This window comes from Lissotriton vulgaris, chromosome 6 (assembly GCF_964263255.1).
Source record: "Lissotriton vulgaris chromosome 6, aLisVul1.2, whole genome shotgun sequence".
Classification (NCBI taxonomy): domain Eukaryota; kingdom Metazoa; phylum Chordata; class Amphibia; order Caudata; family Salamandridae; genus Lissotriton; species Lissotriton vulgaris.
Window position 1 is genome coordinate 1217961824 of NC_141694.1, and position 26009 is coordinate 1217987832.

General features: G+C 44.7%; 1 protein-coding gene across 2 annotated transcripts in view; it reads left to right on the forward strand.

The window, feature by feature from the left end:
• The first annotated feature begins 666 nt into the window (after positions 1–666).
• Positions 667–26009, forward strand: part of ZDHHC14 (zDHHC palmitoyltransferase 14) — a 527275-nt gene continuing 501932 nt past the window's right edge. Inside the window, exon 1 of one of the 2 annotated variants that reach the window (XM_086927312.1) lies at positions 667–1978. In XM_086927312.1, coding sequence (XP_086783438.1) covers positions 1719–1978 — 260 coding nt within the window. In that variant the 5' untranslated portion in view covers positions 667–1718. The remainder of the gene's footprint in view (positions 1979–26009) is intronic. The other variant, XM_086927311.1, reaches the window with a different exon arrangement.

The window sequence follows — 26009 nt, forward strand, 5'->3', positions numbered from 1 at the left end:
TGGACTGTTCCCATGAGGCACAGGGTCAAGGCTGATTTGCAAATGGCCATGTCTGAACTGGGGTGGTGTGCAGAGCAAAAAAACGATGGATTTAGGCCCAGATCTCTGTACTGGGGTGAATGTATGACATTGTTCTGCATTCTGTCCGTCAACTGTTGTTTATGCAAGAAATAATATTGTAGCCCGAAAAATTGCACCTCTTTTGGACACAGCATGTTGGAATGTGTGCTCATTTAGGTGAACATTCTATATTTATTTGGATTGGAGTTTTAGCTGAGATCCGCATCTTCTGTCAATTTAGAGTAGAACAGGCAGGAGCTCTTTAAAAAAAATCTAGGCGCTATCTCCACGACCCGTATGGTGCACGGTGGAACAGTTACTTTCCAATAACAGTCAGTCAGTGCCTTCTCTTCCTGCTGGCAGTCGTGTACCACAGTCACCCTGCTGCCACCGACGGGTTGTTTGGAACCATTGACGGTAGGTCTCCTCCGAAGACTCTCTGCCAGGACTCGGGAGCTCATCCTCTTCTATCGGACTGACTGACTCCCTTGGCCTCGGGCGTCCTCAAGGAGCGGCCGAACTACAAGTCCCGTGGCTTGCGTGTGCCGCGGGCACTCCCGCCCCGCCACCCCGTGCCGCCCCGGCACTGACGCGCCCGGCCCCCGCCCTCCTCCTCGGCGGGCACTGAGCGCAGTGAGCGCCGCTCATCCTGGCGGATTACAAGGCGGCGGAAGCTGAGCATCCATCCACCTAGGCGGCCGGGTGCAGCGGGGTGGCAGGTTCGGCAGTGACCAGCAGGCAGGGACCCGCCTGCCCTCTGCTGGCAGTGCCCTCCTGGCTGCTTGTTGCATGTCCCTGTGCCTCTGGAGAGACTGTGCGGGCAGATCGTGGTGCCAAGGAGCTGCCGCCGTAACCTCACACCCATCCACGCAATCTGGAGTCTGAATAGCCTGCGCCCCCGCGAGCGGGCAGGATGCTGGCAGTCTGCTGCTACCCGGGCACCCTCTCCTCTCCAGGTCGCCTCGTCGTCGCCCAGAGCAGCCGCCCCTCAGCCCCTGGCGTGCGGAGAGTTTCCTAGGATCGACCTGTGTGGCTCACCCTGGGAGCCCGATGCTGGGGCCGCCGCCCCCGCCTGACGGGGGCCCCCACCGCTCTCCCGAGGAAAGGCGTGGGTGAGGAAGCCGTGGCCCCGAATGACAGCCCGGCCGAGGGCTGCGCTGATGCACGTGTTGTTATTGAAACCTTTTTTTGATAAATAACGAATCCGCTGGCGACGGTCTGTCCTTCCTCTTTGAACTTGACAGACTGACTGCTGCACCTCTCGTCACCTCTTAAGTCCTCTTGAAGAAGCTGTTTATACTCCTGCTGTTGCCAGCCCGCGCTTGGCATTCTACTTCTCGGTGGAGACAGTCAATACTATTTTTTGGGAGTTTATTTTCTGGGCGGATTGCTGCTTTTTTTTTCTTCAGAAGCAGGCTCGAGGCTTTCTTTGCACCCTTGGCGAGTGGCAGTGCCCGGAGTTTGAGAACAGACAGTCAAGTCCCCTTGGCACAGGGTTCCACGCTGGCAGCTGTATCGCTTTTTTTGGCAGGAACCTCTTTTGTCATCTAGTCCTCCATGGAGCAGCCTTGGGGGCCCCTGCCCTGGCCTTGGATGACCTGGTCTGCTGCACTCTTGGTGCCCTGCTTCTGACCCTGCCCTGGCATTGCTCAACCTTCATGCCCAGGATCATTGGAGAAGGAGGAGGTGGTGGGCCCATGAGAGACTGCGAGTACAGCCAGATCAGCACGCGGACCTCCTCACCCATGGAATCCCCCCAGACCAGGAGGCCGCCGGCACCCCGCAGGAAGTGGCAGCTCTTTCCGGGGAGGAACCGCTTCTACTGCAACGGGCGGATCATGATGGCCCGGCAGACCGGCGTCTTCTACCTCACACTGCTCCTTGTCCTACTCACCAGTGGACTCTTCTTTACCTTTGAGTAAGTCATGTGGTCCCCTGCTTGGTTTATTAAGGTCTCATGACCATTTGTTTGCTAGTTGCTTTGGTCCCTACCAATTGTCTGATGCACTACAACTCATAAGCATTGTAACTGATTTGCTGTGCCTTGAAGTGGCCTAATTACAGTACCTTACCTTTCCAACCACCCAAGAAATTTAAGACATTAACCCCTTCCCTGACCTTATGTTACAGAATCACGTCATGCATTTCTTAGGAATGAGAATGCATAGAAACCCTGGTGGCCAAAGGGGGGTGAGTGAAGAGCGTCCATGGTTGTATCGGAGCCAGACCCGAATAATGTTATATTACACTTTCTCCTGTCAGGAAAATGCTGCAACGGGCGGGTGTTCTGGTGTGACTTGAAAAAGATTTGACCATCCACGGAAACAGTGTAGGTTCCTATGGGTCAGGCGTTCGCTCAGTCCTAAACAGATCAATAGAAACAGTTGAGTTCCAATGTGGGCAGAAGTGGGCCTTTCGTAACCCTAAGCATAGTCCAGGTGAGTCTCACATTGAACACAACTTGGATCACCCATTTCCCAATTTGGCTTCCCTCCTTAGAAGGAAGCATATTCAGGTGTATGGGATAGAACGTTAATCTAGCCATTCTCATGGGTTTGGAAGCTCAGAATGCACAACCGATTCTCAAATCGTGTGTACTGCTAGCCCCAGATCTGTGTGCGCCTCGAGTCTGGAATGACATTTATTAACACCATCGCTGCTAGTGATATTTTGCTCCTGTGCTGGGATTTTCAAAAGTACATTATGTATGACGAGCTGGGCTCGTCATCAGCCTGGTAGGAGGCTACTTCATGACGAGCCCAGCTCGTCATGAGCCTGGAAGGGGTTAAAGGGCAGTAGGTGAGCTAGGTCTAGATTATCTGGGAGAATTGCTCCAGAAACATCTGTACTGCTTCTTTTTTGGTTGCAGAAATTGATGTGTGGCCCTTATTGGGCTGACTATGTTTTACCAACCGTTTTTGTGTGTAGTTGCTTTAGTCTCATGATGGACGGCCAGAGGCGTGGTTGTGGGGAACCTAATGCGGTGATTGAAACAGGAAGAACGCTGTGCTGCTGATATTTTGGACATTGTGCGGAAGCAGCTATTTCTTCATCGTGATTCCACCCAGTGACGTATCAGTAGCTCACCACCAAACATAGTCCTTTGTAGAGTAATTTAGGTTTTCATTCCTTTTCCCGATCAACATTGCCCACATAGCCAACTTTTGGACCAGAGTCTTGTACGAAGTGTACTTTAAAATTGACTAGGTCAACTTACCTTATGTACGGTACTGTGTTTTTGTGAAGTATTAGAACACTGGAATGTTGAGAGCTTCATTGAAGTCAGTGTAATAGCTCCGGGCTTATAATGGCTGATATAAGCCGTTTGCTAAGACATTCCAATCTTTGTCTTTCTGTTTCTCCCTTTTAGATTTAGAACATTCTATTCTTAGCGGGTGTGAAGTTCGAATAGCCTTATAGCCCTTCTGCCTCCAGCTATACCTTTCATTTTGAAGCCCTCAGGCTTTTTATAAGTCCTCTCTGCAACTTGGTTTGGAGCCTTTAACAATCGGAATAGCCTTCGACAGTGGGCTGTAAGGCTTTATCATGAGTTAGGTAGTGTAGATATTGGCCACAAACTGGCACTTGGAGTCAGGATCCATGCAAGAGCCATTTCTTTGTGTAGGTGTCAGGTGTGTTTTGTCATTTGCTGTATTTGAGTTGTTAGCAAGCTTTCAAATTACATTAGCTGCTGATACAAGTGTGTGAAATTCAGTATTTTTTTTCCATTACATTTTGCAAAATTTTAGGGCTGTTCTTTAAATTTCGAACCAAAATTCTGTTTGACTGTATCTCACCTGACTTTTTCAAGCAGCGGCAAATCACACATGACAATGTCTAGCGGGTTGTCGGCAGGAGACAAGTCTTAGCACAAAGTGTCTCAGCAAGAAATGTTCTGCCTAAAGCAGTCTTCTGTGAGCAAAAGTAACATGTAATTCCCAAATGTGAAAATGTAATGAAATTTGAAAATTGTGCATAACGTAGCATTCAAAACATTTTTTTAAATTCACGCGTGAATTAAAGTTCTCCCCAGGCTTAGTGTTGAAGCTCGTCCTGAAGATGTATGTGGCACAGGATGGCAACTCGCAGCCCATAATAACGCCAGTAGTGTAAAGTCGTGGGCGCTAGGCCCACATTCTTTGTAAACCACGGTGATGCCTACTTAACTGGCCACAAGCAAGTGCACTCGGGCCCTTTTATTAGCAGGCTCATGTCACCTGTGACGCCCGTGGTGGATGGGTGTGGGGTGTGTGGCCAGCCCTCAAAGGAGTGGCTGGGAAAACTAGTACTTGCTGAGACACTAAAACGTGTCCTGCAGGACAATGCAAGTAGCAGGAGGAATTAGTGACCGAGGCCTTTGAGAAGCATAGACACATGTCCCCAAAGGATTGACTCTGCCGGGTCACATTTGTGTATTCTCAGCCTGCTTGTGTGGCTTGCTGTCGGCTTATAAAGTCGGCTGCCTTCTTTCATTCCGCCCCGCGGTCACACTGGTCAAGCAGCCCCAGGAATGTGTCTGGGCAGCGGCCTCTCAGAGGAAGCCATGTCAAACTCTGCCATTGTTCAGTTATCCGACTTGGCCGGTGGGGAAGCATCGCCTGCAGCTTGAAAACCTTCACCAACGGAAAGTAAATGTGTATGTTTGCAAAGAAAACACAGCAAGTAGCAGCAAAAGAGGCGGGCCTTAAATCTCAGCTTCTAGCCAGGCATACCTTATCCAACACAAACATGCACGTTCCTTGCCAACATTTGTATCTTTTTTATGTCTTTTTTAATAGGGCTACGTTCACAAACGCAGCTTGACATCCGTAAATCTTCAGGGGCGACATCCGTTTTCCTCCAAGTTGTTTGTTTCTGGAAGGCATATTTTTGTTTCATGATGTATTCTGTCCTTTTGATACCATGGCAACGCCCGATATCTGTTGGCTGGCATTAAAATGCTGTTGTCTTGCTTTGTTTGAGCGAGGGGATGCGTTTTACTGCCCGTGTCAAGCTGCTACAGTGGCGAAGACTAATATTTCTCGTCCACATGTGGTGAACAATGTCTGTGTTGCTTCTTGTCCCAGAATTGCTCATTTGAGCTTGCGTTTGCGGCAGGGGAAAGAAGAGAGGCTTGCAGCTGCATTAGCATTAAAGGTTTAATCGCTGTTGATGTAATGTACTTGTAGAAGGTCACGAATAGACGAGGCAGCTGTTAGCCCTATGGCACTGTAGGTGGGCAGGAGTCTGACAGATAGCAAGTGATGGGTAAGTTCGTGCATCCACGAACTATCTGAAGAAAATACCTAAATTGGCTACTGTATAGGGGAAACAAGAAACTATAGTTTGTATTCTGGGATCATTGTAATATTGGGCCATCTCCCCACCCCCAAAAAAACCTCTCATATATAGGTTAATGTTATAGCAGCGGGTCTTGACCTTTTGACTTCTATGAACCCGCACTGAATCAGTGCTGGGAGCAGCGATCCCGGTCTCAGATATATCTATTATTTCACCCTCAAAACAACACACAAAAATATAGAAAACAAGTATATATTAAACATATATAAAAATTGAGAAATGTTTCACTTCGCGCGCGAACAAAAAAATATTTTTAAAAAAAACTTTCAATTTTAACCAGAAGGTTGGAGATTTTCAAAATGTTGTTTTGTTTCTAAAGAGGAAGTGATATGCTAGGCTATATATACCACTTCGTCTTTTTTTGCTCTAAATGTGTGTTCTCTTTTTGTCAGTGCATACCAGTACTTCATTTAAGGCCACCGATCGTCCATACTAGTTTTAATTTGCTGTACTTGCGCTGCTCCTGTGAATCATGCTACGGGCAATAACTTAATTTGTAGTTTCTAATTTCAAATTCTTTCACTTTCACAGATCATTGACATTTTTAAAATGTTTTTTTTCATGTATCTGAATGTTTGTATGTAGATGTATTTTTATATTACAAACCATGCCTCAAGGAATTGGAGCACAACATGGTCAAAGACAAGCCTATGTCAGCGAGTGAGTGGAGAGGAAGCTGGTTTGTAGATGGTTAAGGAAATGAATTTATACTTGTAAAGCACACTTATACCCCATCCGGGGTTTCCTGGCACTGTACGCATACCGCTGTGGAACCCTTCCTGGTTTTTCCCTGTGAAATGTCCACTCCTGGGCACCCTCCAAGGTGAAGCCAGGCCTCCCAGCACTGTTGGGGCCGTTGTGGAGATTAAGCAAGCTATTGCCCAGAGTTGCAGAGTGGAACCCATGATTAGAATAGGCACCGAGGCGAGAATTATCAGGTCAGAGGAAATTGAGCCCTAGACCCGCCGAGGCAGGAATTGAACCCTGGTCCCGGGCCAGACCTCTGCAGCAGGGTCTGCCGCTCTAACCATTGAACCACACTTCTCCACGTTAATACATTGTAATATAGCATTCTTCAAAGAGGTGAATCATCTTTCAACAACTCTTTCGTAAACTGGACTTGCGTTGATGGGTCCTGATGGATACGAGGATGTTTTTACAGATCCTGAATGCACTAATGTTAAAGGCCTGTTGACTTGTTTTTTTCTTTTTTACACTTCTTAGTATGCAGTCTGATGTTGTTGTGGGTGTGCTGCAATCCACCAGAGATGTTTAGCTTGGCTGCAAGATAAGTGGGGGTACTGGTTGAGATAGCTTTGTAAATGATTCAGCAGATTTTGAAGCTGGTGCGTGACGGCAAGGGGAGCCAATGGAGTTCCATCAGGAAGTGGTGATATGATCATAGTACAGGCACTGGATGAGGAAGTACTACATTGTGTAGAACGCCCCTAAGGATAGCCAGTGTGAATTCTGGGCGGCCATGGAGTAGTGCATTACCATCATCCATATGCAAGACTACGAGACTTTGAACTGCGCTTCGGAAGTCGCTTTCTGAAAGAAATGGTTTGACTTCATTTAGAAAGAGAGATGGGATCAGGACGTTTTTAGGTGTCATCTGCACAGCGCTTGCACGGTGCTTGCGAAATCTCTTGTATTGAAAAATGAATCTTAAAAGGTACTCAAAACCTGCCCATTACTTACCATTGGCTGGTTCCCTTGTGACTCTCCCTCACTTTATTTGCCATTGGCTGGCTTCCGCGTGGCTCTCATATCAGACTTGTTCCGTGCTGGTCAGCGCCTTCTCCTGGCCTCCGTTTTCGTGCAGTAGAGCCTGGACCAAGTACTGCTTCCGGCGGGCAGTGTCCTTTCACTGGCTGCATTCCTTTGTAGGTACTTAAAAAAAAAATTACAGATAGTAGGATTTTTCCAAGCGGATGACTTTGTACAGGGTTGCTTTAATTCCTTCTCTGTTCTCCTCTCCAGAACACCAGAAATAATGTGTAACACTCCCCTCTTCTCCCCGTCTGAGGAGTACACAGTGACAGACAATGACTGCCAAAAGCCCCTCCCGCACAATAATTTGGTCCAGCTACAGGTCAGCTGCTGCATTGCAAACCTTAATGCTTAAAATACCCATAATTTAAAACCGATTAAATGCATACAGTAAATATGGTGTCCAGGTTTGCTTCAGCTAACATTATTTGGCAACTATCTGTAAGGTTATCCTTACCTGTTGTCTATTACCCTCTGACCCTTCACCCCTCCACCCTGTGTGACGTGCAGTTTTCCATTATGTAGCAATTGAGCACCAGAGTAAAAGTAGCATACTTTATTAAAAAAACACATTTACATGCTGTAGGTGCCATTGAGGAAGAGAAAAGAGATTAAGTGATTTGCCCACAATCACAAGTTGTTGAGCTGATGCAGAGACTCATACCTGTGGTTCTGAGTCAGCAATTCTGGCCATTACACTACATCCTCTCCCCAGAGGAGAGAATTGCTTGTCAATGCTTGTTGTCTTTTTGGCAATGTGTTTCTTGAGGGTGAGGTTGGTGTCCATGGTGAGTCCGTCCTAGTGGCTTGGCATTCGATGAAAGTTGGCGTTTGAAGCTGTCAAGGTTCATGTCTTGAGCCAAGTTTGTACCATAACTTGTTCATTGCTCCTGGCAAATAAAAGGAATTCTGTCTCCTTTTGGTTGAGTTTCTGGTATGCCCGGATATCAAGATCTGGATGATGTGCAAGAGGTGTTTGGGGCACTGGCTGTCTGAAACAGAGGAGACTTTCAAGTGGAGTTGAATATCATTGGCAAATTGGTGAATCTTGATGAAGTTACTTGTAAGGAGAGCACCAAGTGGCTGTGTGTAGAGTATAGTATTTACTTTATTAATTTGCTAAAAAATATTTAATTTCTATTTAGTAACAGACCCCCTGACGCGACACAGACCATAGGCTAAGAACCACTGTTTTATAGTAATTTTCAACCAGCAATCTCAACTTGTGTCTAGATTGTGTTAATTCAACTCTTGAAACAATTTACCCACCACATACCATTCACCCACTTTTGAAAATGTGTCAGGCATTATGCATACCACATCAACATCATGCATGTAAAGCAAGATTTCCCTCACCATCTGATAACGCTAAAGAGAGTTCAGTGCACGTTATATGCAGATAAATGCTGAGCTAGTTTTTGTCTACTATACAAATCTACATGTTTTTGCTAACTCAATGAACCTTTGTACAAGTAGGTCAGCCCTTCCTTGAGCTCAGACGTTTGCCTCTGTAGACCTGGTGAATGTTTTATAGAAAGAGAATCAAAAACATTTAACCTGTCTTCCCATTAATATTTTAAAGCCACTACATTACCATTAAAAGCCTCTCATCCCATGCTCTCTTTATTATTTTCTATTAAGATCCATCATGCCATGTCACCGTTCTTCACACAGTAAGGTAACTAAAACTCTCAAGAAGGTCGATTTAGGGCATCCCATAAACCAGGCAGTAACTCATTGGTGCTGCTGGGAGGATCATGTATCGTACAGTTGCTCATAACATTTAATAATAATTGACTATCATAGTTGATTTTGAAAATCCATAAAACCTAACTGGACAGGCACTTTTTTTGCCCTGTGTTCTGTGATAAAGTGATCAGCGAGTCCGACAAAGACACAACAATACAGCCATAGTTGTAATAACTCTAGTAAAACACTGAGGTGATTGTGACTGATGTCTCTGTTTACCCTCTCACAGATGATATCCATCCATGTGTTTCTAGAACTTTCAACACCTTTTACCATAGTCGGTTACAAGCTGGCAGGAAGAATAACAAACTGAGGGCCAGATGTAGGTAGCCCTTTACCGGTCGGAAACGGACGAAAATACCGAAATTGGTAATTTTACCGAATCGTTAAATTACAGAATCGGTAAATTTACCGATTCTGTACATTTTACCGATTCGGTAAATTTACTATTCGGTAAAAATACCGAAAATGTATTTTGTGATGTAGGTAGCACTTCTAACAGTGCTACAGGGCCTTTAGAATTTGGTATTTACCATGCAATACAATTGCATGGTAAATTACGAATTCCTGTGTACATGCACATCTGTGCATGTACACCTGTGCCATGTGGCACACTGACATGCCCTAAGGGCATGTATGTGTGCCACATGGTGCAAAAGCCAGGTACAGGGGTGTAACAGGGTGTCAAACTGACACCCTGTCCCCCTTAGCAATTCGGTATTTTTACCGATTCGTTTGCTATTGAATCCTATGGGCTTCAAGGCCCATAGGATTCAATAGCAAATACCGATTCGGTATTTACCGAATCGGTAAATACCGAATCTTACCGATTCGGTAAAAAATACCGAATTTTTACCTACATCTCATTTACAAATTCATAAATACCGAATCGGTAAAATTCGGTATTTATGAATCGGTAAATGAGATTTACCTACATCTGGCCCAAAGTGATCATAGTTGATTAACAAGTTTTCAGGTATCCTCACTTGTCAATGAAAAGATTGGGCCCATTTTAGTTATATTGGTGTTCCCACACTCATGCATTTCTTCTGTCCTCGTTGCGTCAGAGAAAAAGTGAGTTTGTCTTGCATTTCCATACCTATGTCCATGGATCACAGCTGCACTTGTGATGACTCAAGCATAGAGAATCAATCAATCAATCAACTCGGATTTGTAAAGTACGGTTAATCACCCGCGAGGGGATCCAGGTGCTAGGTTCTTGCTGGGATCCGTTGAAGAACCAGGTCTTGAGTCCCTGTCTGAATTCTGGGAGAGAGCATGATGTTCAGAGGTTAAGGGGAAGGTCGTCCCAGGACTTGGCAAGGTAGGAGAAGGATCTTCCTCCACTGTAGCTTCAGCGGATGCCGGGGGTGTGTGAGAGGAAGGCGGAGCACAGGTGTCTGGAACATTGCTGGAAGTTCGGGCAGTGGTTGATGTATGCCAGTCTTGGTCATGGAGGGCCTTGTAGGTATGTGTCAGCATGTTGAATTTGCATCTTTTCTGGATGATGAGACAGCTGGGATTCCTGAGGTGGGAGGTGATGTGGGTCCGGTTGGGGGAGGTCAGGGATTAACCTGGCAGCTGAGATCTGTATCGTCTGGAGTCCCTTCATGTGTTCAGTAGTTATTCTTGCTTTAGCGTGTTGCTGTAGTCAAGCCGGCTGATGACTAGTGCTTGAGTGAAAGTTTTCCTGGTGCTGACTGGCAGCCATCTGAAGATCTTTTGGAAGCATGTGAAGAGTGTGGAAGCACACGGAGAAGACTGCATTGATCTGGCGTTTCATGGTGAGTTTGCTTATCAGGATGATGCCAAGGTTGCGGTCATGGTTTGTCGGTATGGGTCTGAGTTCGGAGGGCCACCAGGCGCTGTTCCACAGGTAGGTGTTCTAAAAAATCAGCACTTCAGTCTTGTTCGTGTTGAGCTTTAGGTAGTTTGTCTTCATCCAGTTGACGACGCTAGTTATGCAGTTGTGAAAGTTGGTTCTAGTGGTGGTGTGGGTCTTCTGAGAGCAAGAGGATGAGCTGGGTTTGGTCTGCATAGGATACAATGTTGAGGTCATGGGTTCTGATAATGTTGGCCGGGGGCATCATGTAAATGTTGAAGAGGATGGGGCAGAGGGATGAACTTTGAAGGACGCCGCAGATGGTGCTCTTTGATTCTGAGGTAAAGGGTGGTAGGTGGATTCTCTATGTTCATCCTGTGAGGAAGGATGCAATCCGTTTGAGGTTACCTCCCTGTATCCTGATGTGGTGGAGTCTCTTGATGAGCGTGTGGAGGAGCAGCGAGATAGGCAGTAGTTCTTCAGTTTACTGGGGTTGGCGGTTTTTTTTTAGTAGGGATCTGACCTCTGCGTTTTTCCATCCGTCAGGGAAGGCAGTCATGGTAATGGATGCATTGAGAATGAAGGTGAGGTTACAGCTGATTTCCTTGCTCCTGAGGTTGAAGAAGTGGTGGGGGTAGGGGTCCAGAGTGGATAGAGTTCATGATGGCTGTGGTGTTCTGTGTGGTGAGCTGTTCCCATGCGGTGAGCGGTGGGTTGTGGGTGGTGTTTGTTGGTGTGAGGAGGTTGTAGAGTTTGGTGGGTTGGGGTTCTAAGTTACTGTAGATGGTGGATATCTTGTTTTGGAAATAGTCCGCTAGGGGGGGTCGCAGAGTTACTGGGTAGGGAAGATTGTATTCTCTTTGACTGACAGGCAGGAGAACTCTCTGAGGATGCTGAAGAGTTCTTTGCAGTGGTTTTCTTTGATGCGGTCTGCCAGAGTACCTCTTTTTGTGTCTTTAAGGTATTGGTGTCATTTGTTGAGGGCTGCCTTGAAGGTAGTTCAGTCGTCTGTGGGATCTCTGCTTGTCTTAGAAACAACAACTTTCTCATAAATAAATAACCTAATGCATATCTGAATTTTACATCAAATTCACGGTGTGGATATTGGCTGTGCATGTTTAGGTCTGGCAGTAACCAAGACTCTTTGTTTTTTTAATAAAATTATATGTCCAGTATGCTTTCTTGTAGGATCGTTCAGCCAGCTCTCTTGACTGTCATGGTGTTACCCAAAATTTCATTCCACCCACCACAGCATAGAGAAAGGGGCACAGGGTCTGTACACTTCAGCCATTGGCTTTCCTCTATGTGAGTAATGGCATTCCAGTCTTGCACAACATGCACTTACACTGAAAAACTAGTCCCCTTGAACATTTTTACAAAACCATTAACTAACTTTGGCAAAGCCAAAAGTTGGCGGTCAATGCCAGGCCGATTTGACTTAGACAATGCTTGTTTAGGAAAAAATCCGTAAACATTTAAGCATAACACACCCATCAGATTCAGGCCAGAAGCAGAAGTGTGCATAAGAAAAAATGCACAATGGGGATGCTTATATGAACAGGTTGTAGGGAGATGTGTAGTGCGGCCTGCTTAGAAAGTGTCCCTCCTACTTTTCTGTGTCTACCTATATTTGCTACCAGTAGATGAGGTAAAGTGGGTAAAGGTATGGTCAGGTGGAGACGGATGGGAAGACTTTCATAATGAACCACTTTCGGCGTGGACACACAATTTTTATCTAATCGTCTCTGGAATCGACTCAGTGTCCTCAGACCATTGCCATACTCAATATGCAGTCTATCGGCATTACTCTATGTTGGAGGCTATCCTCTGAGGCTTTCTCCAGATCGGTTCTGGTTGTTCTGTTCATGTGACATCTATGCTGCTCTACGTTGACGTGATTTTGCTTTCCAGTCATTGTCTTCTTATATAAGTATGTATTTGGAACTGCTGTCCAACATGGCCTTCATGTTGGTGCCTCTTTCTAGTATTTCCACCACTTGCCGCTGATATGTTAGCTCCAGTGAAGTATACATGCACTGATCAAACATGGAGCTAGATGCTGATGTTGGCATCTATGAGATTCAAAAGGTAAGTGATTCATTTTGTCAAAGGTCTCCTTGGGTCAGCACCATCACAGAGACCCTGGTTCCCATCATATAGCAAACTTAAGAGCTTCAACCAGTGTGTTTCTCAGTGTCTCAGCTTCCCCATTCCCTTGATCATATCTTCTCACATCCTAAGTTGTCTTCTACGACTCTGATCGTCTCTTCACATCTGACGCCGTTGGCTCCTCTTGACGTACCTACACCTTATGCCAAATCCATCCATCGACCCGCAAAGGCAGCCTTTTTAATGCCATTGACATCCAGGGAGAACATTCGCCAATGGTTCGCACCTCAGCCACTGGTGCAGGGTGTGCTTACTTGAAAGCACCCTTGTTGACTGGCATGTGGGTGATTACTACACCATTTTGCAGCTCACTGAGCATACGAGAAAGGTATTGGGCGTCTGTGTTGGTACAATTTTTGCTGCAGAGCCACAGAACAAAGACACTTCTGTCCTCCATTGCCTGATACTTGTTTCCCTGTCAGTGTGGACTCTTCCTATGGGCCGAACAGCCTCAATATCCTATCTCCAGCTGGAGCACCTTGGGATATGTATGCCACATTGGCAGCAGGCCATGCCTGCAACCATCTCCGATCTTAGTGTACAGACGTGTCTATTGGATCACAAGTGCAGTAGGATGTGAGCGTAGCTACCATTGGTGCAGAAGGTGCAGTGGCACAGAGCCAGAACCCTAAGGGACCCATTGAACCCTGATAATTGCTGTAGTTTACTATCCCAACAGCAGCCAAAGGGTACTTTTTCTTGCTTGCACCAGTGCCCATGGCTTCCTTGCTATGCTCATTTTAGTACACAGGCGTTTTAAGGGCGAACAACATATATTTAGTGAAGTTTATGTTTTAGGAACAAATTTACTTTAAAATGGTTTCCACAGAAAGAAATTTCCAAAGCTGTTTTCTCTCCGTCTGGCAGACCTTAGGAAAGTCCCAGTGCCCTACTTTGCTACTAGTATTAATAATGTTAGAAGTATCGATAATTTTAAAGGCCCACGTTCAAAATGTGACTTTTTTTCTACTTTCTTTGTAGATGGTATACAAGAAAACGTTGTGCCAGACCCAACCAGAATATTTTAAGAAACGTTCTAATTTTTTTTCGTCTATTCATAAAATTGAGGTGCTAAACATTGATATTTAGGGCGAAATAAATGGGAAAAGGTCCCTATTCTTCCCAAACATGCAATCTGTGTCAAGATAATAAATAGTGAGATGAAATGAAAGGTTATTTAGGAGCTAAGAATATACTTTCAGTGTTACTTAATTGCTATTTTTGTTCGCTAGTCACCATACTCCCACAGTATGGCCACTAAAAAGGGGCTTTTGGGATGGAAGGCACAAAAGAGTAATTGCATGTTGTGTACTAGGCTACTGTCTCCGCGTCCCCTGAATATCCTGTCACCCTCCTGTGCATGGCAGCTTCACTGTGTGCAGTAATGCTTCCACAGAGCTGGGATACATGCAGGCTCCGCTGGGCCAAGGATCTGGGATTGGACATCTCGTCTGAGGTTGCCGCCGTCTACTTTCTTTCTTCATAGCACTACTTTCTTAAGTTCCTGGGCATTTACTGGTTTCTTCACACCTCTCCCCCCTAAATTGTGGTTTCCAGCTTTTGCACTATAAGTTGCTTCATATTTTGCTCGTTTTCTGTCATTGTTCTTACAACTCATTCGAGATTTTGTGGGGAAAAAAAACGTGGGCAAGAAAGGTGGTTGCATTGTCAATCAATCAATCAGGATTTGTAGAGCCCGTGAGGGTCTCGAGGCGCTATGGGGTCACGCTGCAGGATTCCGCTGCCCATTCCTATTGGTTGAATATCCAGGTCTTGAGGTCCTTCCTGAACTGTTGGAGCGATGGAGCTACTCTGAGGTGTAGGGGAGGCTGTTCCAGGTTTTAGCCGCCAGATGGGAGAAGGAGTGACCTCGGATGTTCCCCTGACGGATGCGCTTGGTAGCTGCTAGAGAGAGGGCTTTGGAACGGTGTTCCTGGTAGGTTGGTGTAATTTCACTCGTTTGTTGAGGTACGCCATCCTTTGTTGTGTAGTGTCTTGTAAGGGTGGGTGAGCAGTGTGGTCGAGCTAATAAGACCCCGTCATGTCACCTTCTTTAATATTCATGAGGGGTCTTGTGTAGTAAGTAAACTCTGTCAAGATCTGCAAAAAGTTCTAGACTGCACTCCTTGCAGGTGACGAGGAGCTGAAAATGGTTACAATGCCAGTATGTCCTTGTAGCAGTCCATGCTGTAGTTAAGAGATTATGGGGTCAATTGATAATAAACTTCGCCATCCAGTCTGCACTTTCCTGGCAAGTCTTTTGGGATAACAGCAGGCATCATGGAGTACTCAAAAGTCTGCAAATATACATATCTGATGTATGTTGCCATGATACCTTGCAGGGGTGAGCAGGGGCGGATTGGCAAGGCGGGCATTTGGGTATCGGCCGAAGGGCCGGTGTCCCAGTGCCCTCTGTGGGCCGGTTTTTTCTCCCCTTTCCCAGTCCACAGAGGGTGGACTAGGAAAGGGGAGAAAAAATGGCCCACAGAGGGCACAGAGACAGAGATAGAAAAATGAAAGCAGCCTCGCTGTGCGGCCGTACAGCGATTATCAGCTGTGGCCTCTCCTTCACCCCCTGCCCTGCAAAGCAATCACGCAGATGCTGGGCTGGGGAGGGGTGATTGTTTGCAAGGTGTTGCTCAGTTCTATGAGCCATTTTCACCCCAGCCCTCCTGGGGCCCACGCAGCCCAGAAACAGTGTTTGTGTTAACACCTCGCCCACAGCCCTTCACATTCAGGGCTTAGTGGGCGAGGAAGAATGGGTCTCGCTGTGGGGGGCAGGTGATGTTTGGAACTCGCACCCTTCACCTCAGCCTCCCCCTGGCTACCTTGCTACCTTGGATGACCCAGCAGCTGCGTTTGTGCTACCCTGCCATGACATTGCCCTGAGGCCTGGAGGGCTGATTAATTTACTAATTGCAGGGGCCTTACCTATGTTCATGTGCTCCTGAGCTGAAGGTCTGGGGAGGGCTAAGTTGGGTCGTAATAGCAGGGGCTTTCCTGCTTTTCAGGGGTTCCTGCGCTGGACGGCTCGAATAATTTTGTGACAGAACGGGGCCTTGCTGTTTTTTTTAGTTCATCAGCATGTAGGCCATTCTCAACGTGGCCCTGTGTTCTGCGCAAGAACAGTATCCTCCCACTTTCATTCCTTGTCTGTGCAAATGGTTTTTCGTGAATGGGCATGCCCCTTGAATATGGGCCACGCCCCTTAAATGTGGGCCACGCATCATGAATGTGGGCCACTTTTTTCGCCAGTGCCCGGGCCAAATTGTGATCCCAATCCGACCCTGGGGGTGAGTTCTTTTCAGCCCTGTTTTTTGGTGTGGCTTGGTGCTTAGTTTTCATCATCCCGGTGTGTTCTCCAAGCTGCTCGGGGTCTGGATTTGTTTTGAAGGCCTCAGTCTACAATCTCAGATCTGGCGTATTTGTTCGGTATTACTATTTGTGCCTGGCTTTTGGGCTTTGTGACATTTTTTCCCCTGTGCTCTGGTTTTTGCTTCAGTTCGGGGCTTCCTCCTTTGCAGGAGAATGTTTGAGCTGTTCTCTTTCATTTCTTTTTTACACACACGGAACGCGAGGAAGGCCAGCCAGTTACGAGTAGGGGACTAAGATAGGGAAATGAAAGAAACTGAATTATGAGCCAGGGGTAGACACAAAACACACCCTCTGTCTACATTGGGTACATACAACATGTGTGTTTGCCAGCAGACAACTGTAGAAGTATGTAGGCAAGACATAAAAGTGGTAAAATGTAAAGCAATCCCATGTGCCCCCAGAATATTGATCGGTGTTCTAAATTCGATGGAATCAGTGTTGTGCACTACATTATTTATTTATATATATTTATTTTATTTATTTTATTTTATATTTAATTTTATAGAGCGCACAGCTACCCTGAGGTTTCCAGGCGCTAAACCAATAAGGAGAATGTACAGTAGCAGAACTTAAGATCAAAAAGCCACGTTTTGACATCCCTTCTGAATTTTAGATAGTTGGATTCCATCCGAATGGATAGAGGAAGAGAATTCCACAGGGATGGGGCCAGAAAAGCAAAAGATCGACCTCCCATTCTGGCTCTCTTCGTCCTGGGGATCAGGAGTTTATGTTGGCTAGATGAACGAAGAGTGCGGGAAGGAAGGTACGGATGAATAAGAGATTTCAAATACTGGGGGGCTTTGCCAGTGTTAATTTTGTGTACAAAACAAAGAGCCTTGAATTTGCATCGATTGTCAATGTTTAGCCAGTGAAGACTACGACGGTGCAAGGAAGTGGAAGATTTGTAGGGTAGGTTACATAGGAGACGGACTGCCATGTTCTGAACCGTTTGTAGTTTCCGAATGGCCTCTTTGCCCGCACCCAGAAAGAGAACATTGCCATAGTCGAGGCGAGATGTTATTAGCGCCTGGACTACGGTTTTCTGGGTTTCAAGAGGAAGCATCCAGGTGATTTTCCTCAACCATTTGAGGATGGTTGTACAAATGGAGGAGACTCTCACGGCATGTTGTCTCATGGACAGCTGATCATCAAATATTATTCCCAGGTTACGAGCAGTTTTCGAAGGGTTGGGAGAAGTGCCCATTTGAACAGGCCAGTGGGAGGGTCCCCATAAGGCAGGATTGTTGCCAAATAGGAGGAGTTCCGTTTTCCCTCCATTCAGTTTTAACTTTACTACAAAATACAAACTACAAAATACATTGCATGTTTATATGAATGTGCATCTCTGCCCCTATTACCAATTAAATCAGACCTGTTTTTCTTCCATTTAAATATTTTCTTATGTTTTTGGTTTAGAATAGTATTTTACATTTTTTTGACACTAAAGTAAAAGTAATGTTGCAGAGGCGAATCAGCTGTACAGAAAAGGTGTAGGCGGGATCCTCTGAAAGACGCTGGGTAGCCATGTATAGGCATGAGGGAAGGTAGTCAACCTCCCACCTCTGTACTACCACCATATCCCAGGCCGCTAAAGTGGACCTTGTCACTGGCAAGGTGTATACACCCCAGGGATGATGTTTCCGTGGCAGTCGGGACACTTTCCAGATATGGATGCCCTGCAGTAAGTTGCTTGATAAAGCACCTAGGCTTCACCGGCACACTCCTATGTAATTTTACCAGGTAGTGGAGCTGTGCCGGTTGGTAATATTTCATGAGATTTGGGATACCCTTCCTCCCTCGTACGGGTGTCTGCGTTCACTATGTTTGGGCTACCAAGGCTTTCTCACAGGCAATATGAATCGGTCTTCAGTTTCCTGCGGTCTCTGGAGATTCTGAATTGGGGGTTGGAGTGGAAGTATCTATAACAAGACAATAATCTTGGGTAGAGTCATCACATTAACACCATCCACGCTTATGGTTTTCCCCCCCTGTGCTGAAAATCGGTAATTCCTACTAATCATGACGAGCTGAGCTCGTCATGAGCGTCGAAGGTGTTAAGCATCGCAGTGCAGCTCAACCAAGACAAGGATTCCAGACCCCTTTTAATTGCCACAATGAGGCTGATGTAGTTCAATTTGGAAGTCACAGCTCACGTGGGTGCTGTCTGGAGAGCTAAATATGTGACTCTGTCCAGGGCCGTTCAAAGGGTTCTGTGATAAGGTTCTGCTGCTCTTTTGGGAGATGTGCGCTGAAGATGAGGGATTTCTGGAATTTCAGACTAACGCCTGAGGCATCTCCAAAGGCTTGGGCTTCACCCATGACTTCTTGTAGGGATTTCACAGGGTCTTACAGAGTAGCTAAGACATTGTCTGTGTACACGTGAAGTGTATGCATGTCAGGCACAATTTTGACCGCTGTGATTCGCTCTCTGTTCCTCAACCTCTCCACCATCGGCTCTATACATAGTGAATACAGCAGAGGGGGAGAGTGTTCAGACCTTTCTGGGTCTTCACTATTGCTGTTGGAGATTGATAGCTACAATTGATTTACGTCCTAATTTATTCATAACTTTTTTTAAATAAACCAGTGGACCCAATCGAATGACTTTTCATCATCCACTGTGAGGAACAGTGCTTTCTTACAGGTTGTGTTGCTCTTTTCTATAATATGGAGGAATTGCCCTCTAAATTGTCATTTTCTTTTCTGTCAGTTATAAAACCAAATTGGTCTGGGCCTACCAGGCCCGGCATGAGGAGATTAAGGTGGCTTGCATGGATCTCAGTAGAAATGTGGGAGCTAATGTTAATTGACGAAGTGGGCCTATGAGTAAGGTAGAGGGAGGGATCTCTTCCAAGTTTCGGTGTGACTAAGATGACGGCCTCTATCGTGTAGTTTGTGAGTGTGCCCATCTCAGCAAAGCTGTTGCAAATTCTGGTCAAAATGGGGCAAGCTCCTGACAAAAGAGCTGATACAAAAGTGGAATGAAACCATCAGGCCTCTCCGCCATATCAATTTTCAGGCTCCATATAATGGATATTATTTTTATTGGCTGATCCTGAGCAGCTGCGTACTCCTGGGGGAGTGTTGTGATTCTGGACCGTTTCAGAAAGAGTGCTATTGTATGATCTGATTTGTGATTTGCTTTATAGAATTGGGCATAAAAACTTTGAAATGCTTGTGCCAAATCAGTGTCTTTAATGATAGAGTTCTATCTAGTTTCTAGATCACCTCAACCCCATATCTTTTTATTCTGTTCCTCAAGCCTGCTTTATTCCCCACGACTTAATAGCTCTTATTTTTACGGAGGAATGCATACCCCACTTTATCAGTGTCCCACATTGTAACCTGTGCCTTCCCTTTCACTTTTAATGTGCATTTGATATAAATAAACGGACATATTTGAAAGATGTTCGAAATCGAGCCGAATTACATAGGGCTTTTTAACTTTTATTTTTGATCCCTTTTTGCCCCATTTGATTCCTGTGGATATGGCTGTTTTGTGATAGCAAAAATCATTGTTGATATTTTGTCTTTTAATTAAAATACAATACAGAACTAGTCAGGTATCTGTCATATCCCATGTGTGATGGCATCTGTGATAGCATGTGTGAAGTCATGAGCAATTCAAGCGGGGAGTTATAGTTACTTAACAAACCCCAACTGGTAAATTAGTTTTCTTTTAGTTTGGTGGCTGTAAGCATGAGGTCCAGTACATGTGTTGAGTCTCTTAATTTATGTTAGTATAGAGTCAATTCATTCTTTAACTGTTCATAATACAATGAATTTTATGCATTTTGTAATGATACCCATTACAATTGTTCGTCCATTCCCTGCGCACAGTGCATATTGGGACATGCCTTTTATACACTGGATACAGTACATAGGTGTGTATTTCACAGGACATGACATTCATCTGTGCTCTTAATGCAGTATATCCTGGGCTTAGTTCTTCAAAAACATAATCTAAATCCTATAGTGCATGAAGTTATTATCGGGAGAGTCAGGCCTGTTTTGAACTCACCCTAAATGTGGCAGGAAATGAAGAAAGTGGATGCCTCTTCAGTAAAGGCCTAGGGGAGCATTTATATCCCCCCACCCCCCAAAAACATAGCATTTTCCATCCATCAGAGATATACACCAAAGGCCAGTTTCTGATTAAAGTCCTTTGCCATGCCAGCCACACTTTGGGTAGGGGCCAGACACTGGTTACAATTGTAGTAATTGTAGTCAGTTGTGACCTCAGCAACCTTTCACACCCAGTATCGGGTCATTGGCAATGCTCTGTTGGGACTTATGTCTCTCTGCTCTAAATAAGTAAATGCCACTGTGTAAATAAGTACATTTCTCTGGGGTTTGTGCCATGACTTCCCTTCAGCTGAGGATTATCTTTGAAATACATACTTAATCACACACACACATATTTTTAAGTCTAGCCTAAAGGCAATTTTCATTGTCTAAACAGCCTCCTGCTTCCCCCAAAAATCATAACAGCAATATATATAAAGGCTTTTGGTTAGCCTTTTTCAGCCATTGGTCTGTGGGGCAGTCACATTTTGCTTCCACCCTCCCACATCTTACAGCATGTGGACAATGGGTCAGCCCACTTAAGCCATTGGCTCTCTAGCTGTGAGTTACAGCAATTTGCCTACTCCTGTATGTACTGCCACGGAAAAGAAGGATAATTAGTGTTTGGACTGTGAGCCCTTCCTTTATTTTGATGTTTTCCAAGTCACCAATTTTATTTGCAAACATGGATATGTGAGTGGGTGGATTTGCCAGTGCTTGTCATTTTTTGTTTTGAAACCATGGTTTACTTTTACTTTCAGTCAGCGATCCTCTGAGAACCCAGAATTACACAGGGACATTACTTGAAGCCATTTTGAAGAAACAGCATGCAGGAAGAAAGGATTCAGGCAAAAAATACTGAAGGCTAGCCTGCCACAGAATGTCAGCATTTAGGTGCAGTCACATTGTACCTAAGTGCTGAGGGACTATTTGCTCCCTGAATACCGAAGCCACAATATCGACGGGACACAATATTGATAACAGAGTATTGATGATTAAATATCGATGCATAAGTGCGTCTAGATTTATACCTAACTCCACTTATGTACCTATGTGATACAAATATCTTAAGGCTGTGTAGATATGGAGTTACAAATAATAAATCTATACATCCTCATATGCGCTTACCTTTCGATATTTTCACCCTCGATATTCTCTCCTCTATATTGATGTACCACACTTTTGTTGGTGTCGATCTTCAGTAGAACAACTGTGGAAACCTTTTGTTTACCAGGAGCTAGTCTGACAGTGGTGGCCAGCACGGATCTGGGGTTGGCGGGGCAGATAGGAGGAAGCAGAATGTAAACATTAAAAAAAAAAAAGTACCTTATCTGCTCCATCTCTCCTTCATAGTACTCGGGCCAAGAACAGGAATGAGAAAGCACAACCAGGCTCCCATGACTAATCACAACGTTGCAATGCAGCAATGTAGTTGGTAAGCATCCAGGCTTCTCTGACCAATCACAACGCTGCAATACAGCGTTGCGATTGGTCTGAGAGCCGTGGTTCGGCGCTCAGACGGGGACTGGGAGTCTGGGCATATTCTCCACACAGGCTGTACTGCAGCCTGAGTGGAGAACATGCAAAGTGCGCATGACTGTTTGGCCGACCCCAGAGAGCCTCCCAAGCATTCATGTGCAATCCTCCCCAACCCTACTCTGAGAGCAGAGCGGCCCGCCCCACAGCAGCTGGAAACAATAAAATTATAATAACATTGAGTTATTATCATTTTATTTTTCCTTAAGTCACACTGTTTAAAAGCAGGGGGGGGGGGTGCTGCTCCTCCGCCTTAGCGGAGGAGCTGCCACTGTAATCTGAATGTTGACTTTTGTAACAGCTAAAATAATTTGTTCTGAGGGGGCTATTACAGTTTGGGCAGTGATGGAAATTAGAACAGTATGTTCATTGTTTTGCTATGAGAAGAGGTATTGATAGAGGTCTTATGAAATGTATCTCCTCTTGTTTGGAAATATATAACAATGTTTTTAAAAAAAGCCATTCATAATATTTGGCTAGCCAGAGACACAATGGCATAATGAGGTGCAATTTAGTACAACATGAAAGACAGGGTAAAATGTATTCTAAATCTCGGAGCAGACACATGAGTTGCAGGTATTATGTATTTACAATGAAGTCTTTTGTATTTATTTTTTATTTGCACATTACTTGCCCAGTCGGCACGTCTATCATTTCCTATTTAGCTAGTTTTCTCTTGTTTTAAACAATGAGTATACTGTTCTGCTTTTCCGTGGACAGTTCAGGAATTTCATTATGCCCTTCATGCCATGCACATGAATCCGAAGTACTCTTCCGCGGGACAAGGGCATGGTGTGGAATGACTGGACACCTATTTGATAGGGGTAAGATTAAAATCCTTCGAAAATGAAAAAGTTGCAGGGCATCCAGAGGAGGACAGACTATAGTCCTTCCAGCTTAAGGTGGTTCAACTAAATGCTGATATGTTTGGATTCATCAAGTATAATGGGGTGACCCAGTGTCCCTCAGAATCTGGGCATCTAGAATATGTGCTACAGTTGGTTCTTTTGGGTACAATAATTGCTTTACAGTTGCATCAATAATTGTACAGAAAGAACGGAAATACATCTGAATTGAATTAATCAAAGTCATTGTATTGACACCTTATTCAAATTTTTTCTTTTTTGCTTATAACATAGTTGTGGCTGTGACAAGCAAACAAGGATTATTGAAAAACGACGCAAAGATAACTTATAAGTGATTAGGTGACCTAGAAGTGACAAGGTGCTGTAAGTGAATGAAATATATACACAGTGCTGCACAAGAAGTATCTAAAATTTTCAAATCAGTGACATGCACACGAATGTCCAAACTGCCTATTGCTTAATCTGCAATTTTTGTATGGGGTTGAGAGGAAAGGGTATGGATTGTACAGGCACATCGACGTTTCGATCCAGAAGAGTGCGTGATTTGCGATGGGTCATGGCGGGTCTTCTTCAGGACAGGGGGGACTGCCAGTAGAGGTGGTATGGGATACCATTTGAAGTCTTCAAGGTAAAATCCACCAGAGGTTGGATTCTTATGGGTGATGGAAATGAAACACATCATTCAGAGGAATCTTATTTCATGAATCAAAAGCTCTGTCGGGCATCTCGCTGAATGGAAAGCCACCCATGTATTTGGATGAGCAGTCCGTGAACTCAGATAAAGTTTAAGGTTCTCTCCTACTGTTGTCATCCCTTCTTCAAATAGGGACAAATCCTTTAGGATGTTCTTCAGAAACCTATCCACTTTATGGTAGGGTTGACATTTGGAAAATAAAGCTATGGGGTGCCTCTGCAATTTGTCTTTCACTGTTCTGTATCTCTCTTGCTTCTGCATCTGTAGTGGTATCAGAGTTTCAGAACATTTCAACATATCTAGGTTGGTTCCTGGTGAGGAATCTCATAAAGGCCCATTTAGAATTTGCCAAGATGGGTGCACTGCCATGAACTGGTGGTGCTCTCTCTCTGCTTAACTTGTGGTGCCCTGCCTTGTTTTCAATAGCAGTACATAAAGGACATCCAATGCTGCAGCATCAGTTGAACTCATTTGGCTCGGTGGTCAGTTTACCACTGGACACCTGGTCACAGAGGAAGTCACCCCACCCTATTTAGAGTGGTTATTTTGAGTTACTGATTGTCCCTGTCTTGGACTGACATATTACACAAGGGGGCCACAATCAGGGAAACCAACAAGTGACAAAGAGCAGGGAGACATTTCCCTACACGTTAGGGCCATTGTTATGTGTCTTTTTGTTTTACTTAAACAGACTTCTGCTTTGGGAGCCTTTGCCAGAAATACTAAGAAGAATGCAGAGTTTGGACAAACAAACATGATGCTGGCTCCCCATTCTCCTCAGTCTCTAGAGCATCTGTTGCATCGGTGAATCCACTGAAGGCATAAAAATCCCCACCAACTGTAACTATGGTTGGTGGTTCGTCGCCCCTCTCTAACAATGATTTCCATGGGTCATCTGCTGCTCTGGCTAGCAGCCCAATGTCCCAGAACATACATGTAACTTCTTAAGCTCTACCCTAATATAGCAAATTTGAGTGAACAAGTTAGCACCACTTTACTATAGACAATAAAATCCTTATTCTTTAACTTGTTCACACAGTACACTCAGGTTACAATTAAAGCTATTTACCCTCCATCTGATATGCACAACGGCCACAACTGGTGATGAAAGCCTTTGCTGTGGTTTTTAGCCATGTGATTTGTACATCAATTACATAGCCAATGGTCACCAGTATAATTCCAGAAATGTATAGGGATAGTTAAAGTTGTAGTTTTTCCCCTAATCAGAGCTGAGGTAACCTTTCTGGTACAATACCCCATATTCACATTTCCAGGCAAATAATCAATACACTGATAGCAGTGTTTCTCCAGTGACAGACAAGTGGGTTGCAGCTATGTCAAATTTGGAGACTATCTACATGAGATGCAGTGACGTGCCATGAATCCAAATGGGCCATGTTTACATGGTGGTTATCCTTTTATTTTGGTATGGGTTCCCCATTGTGGACCAACATTGGATAACCCAACTTGTGACCAGAAGGTGATCAGTATGACAGGACATTTAGACTAACTGGTCAGGGCATGTTAAATAACAATATCCAGAAAACATACCTGAAAGAAAAACCAGCCACAGTATAGTTTGCAGGGTATTCAAAAAGGAACTACATCTCCCTAAGGAGGCAAAGGTAAAACATTCCAGCCTCTTGTTCTCACAGTTAACCATTCCACTTTGACCTCTGCTGTTTCTTCTTTCATCTTGCACTAAGATATAACCTTAAGAAGTCCATACCAATAATTAAAGCTTCTATAACACAAGACAGGGCAAAGAGAAACACTTCTTTTAGAAGGTACAAGTGACTTCTAACCTATACAAGTGGATTTTATCAGCAGAGAACCCTCTTAAACTCAGTTGAACTTTGTGCGTTATTAGTTCAAAACTGGTTGTGGAAGCCTCTCTGAATGGAGTTGAATGTCTGACTTCACTTTGAAAAAGATGGTGGTGAAATGTTCTGACTTATAGTCTGATCATGTAATATAACTATTTGTCTGAAGCATGAGAGCTTGACTCTCCATCAAAGCTTAATCCCAATGGTATAGCTGACACATTATTATCTCTTATCAGGAATACCTATTGTGATGCCACAAAACATCTTTTGATGGCATAAAACCTTAACACAGTTAAAGAATCGCTATTGTGTGCCTTGGACAGCACAGCTATGCACTGATGAGACAGGGCAAGAATGATACAGCGCTGTCATCCCTCAACTTTACATATTTTAATTACTTTATATTTAAAAAAGAAGAGGCATACTCTTTTTTTGCTCTCCCTCAGTATCTGCTTTTCTTTCTCCCCTTCAAATCTCACTTCTTCCCTTGTCTCCATTCTTCCTTCACTTTTTGCCCTACGTCCGCATTTCACCACCTCCCCTGATTAACTTGTAGTGTAGTTTCTATATTCCCAATAGGCTCTGTGCATTGGAATAATATATCCTATAGATTTGACGTAGGACTTATGTCGACTAAGTCTCTATCGAATATATTAGACTTAATTGTGAGTGCCTGGTAGGTCAGCGGTCACTAGAAACTTTCTCGAATAAACAAGAAGGGATTAGTTTCTGAC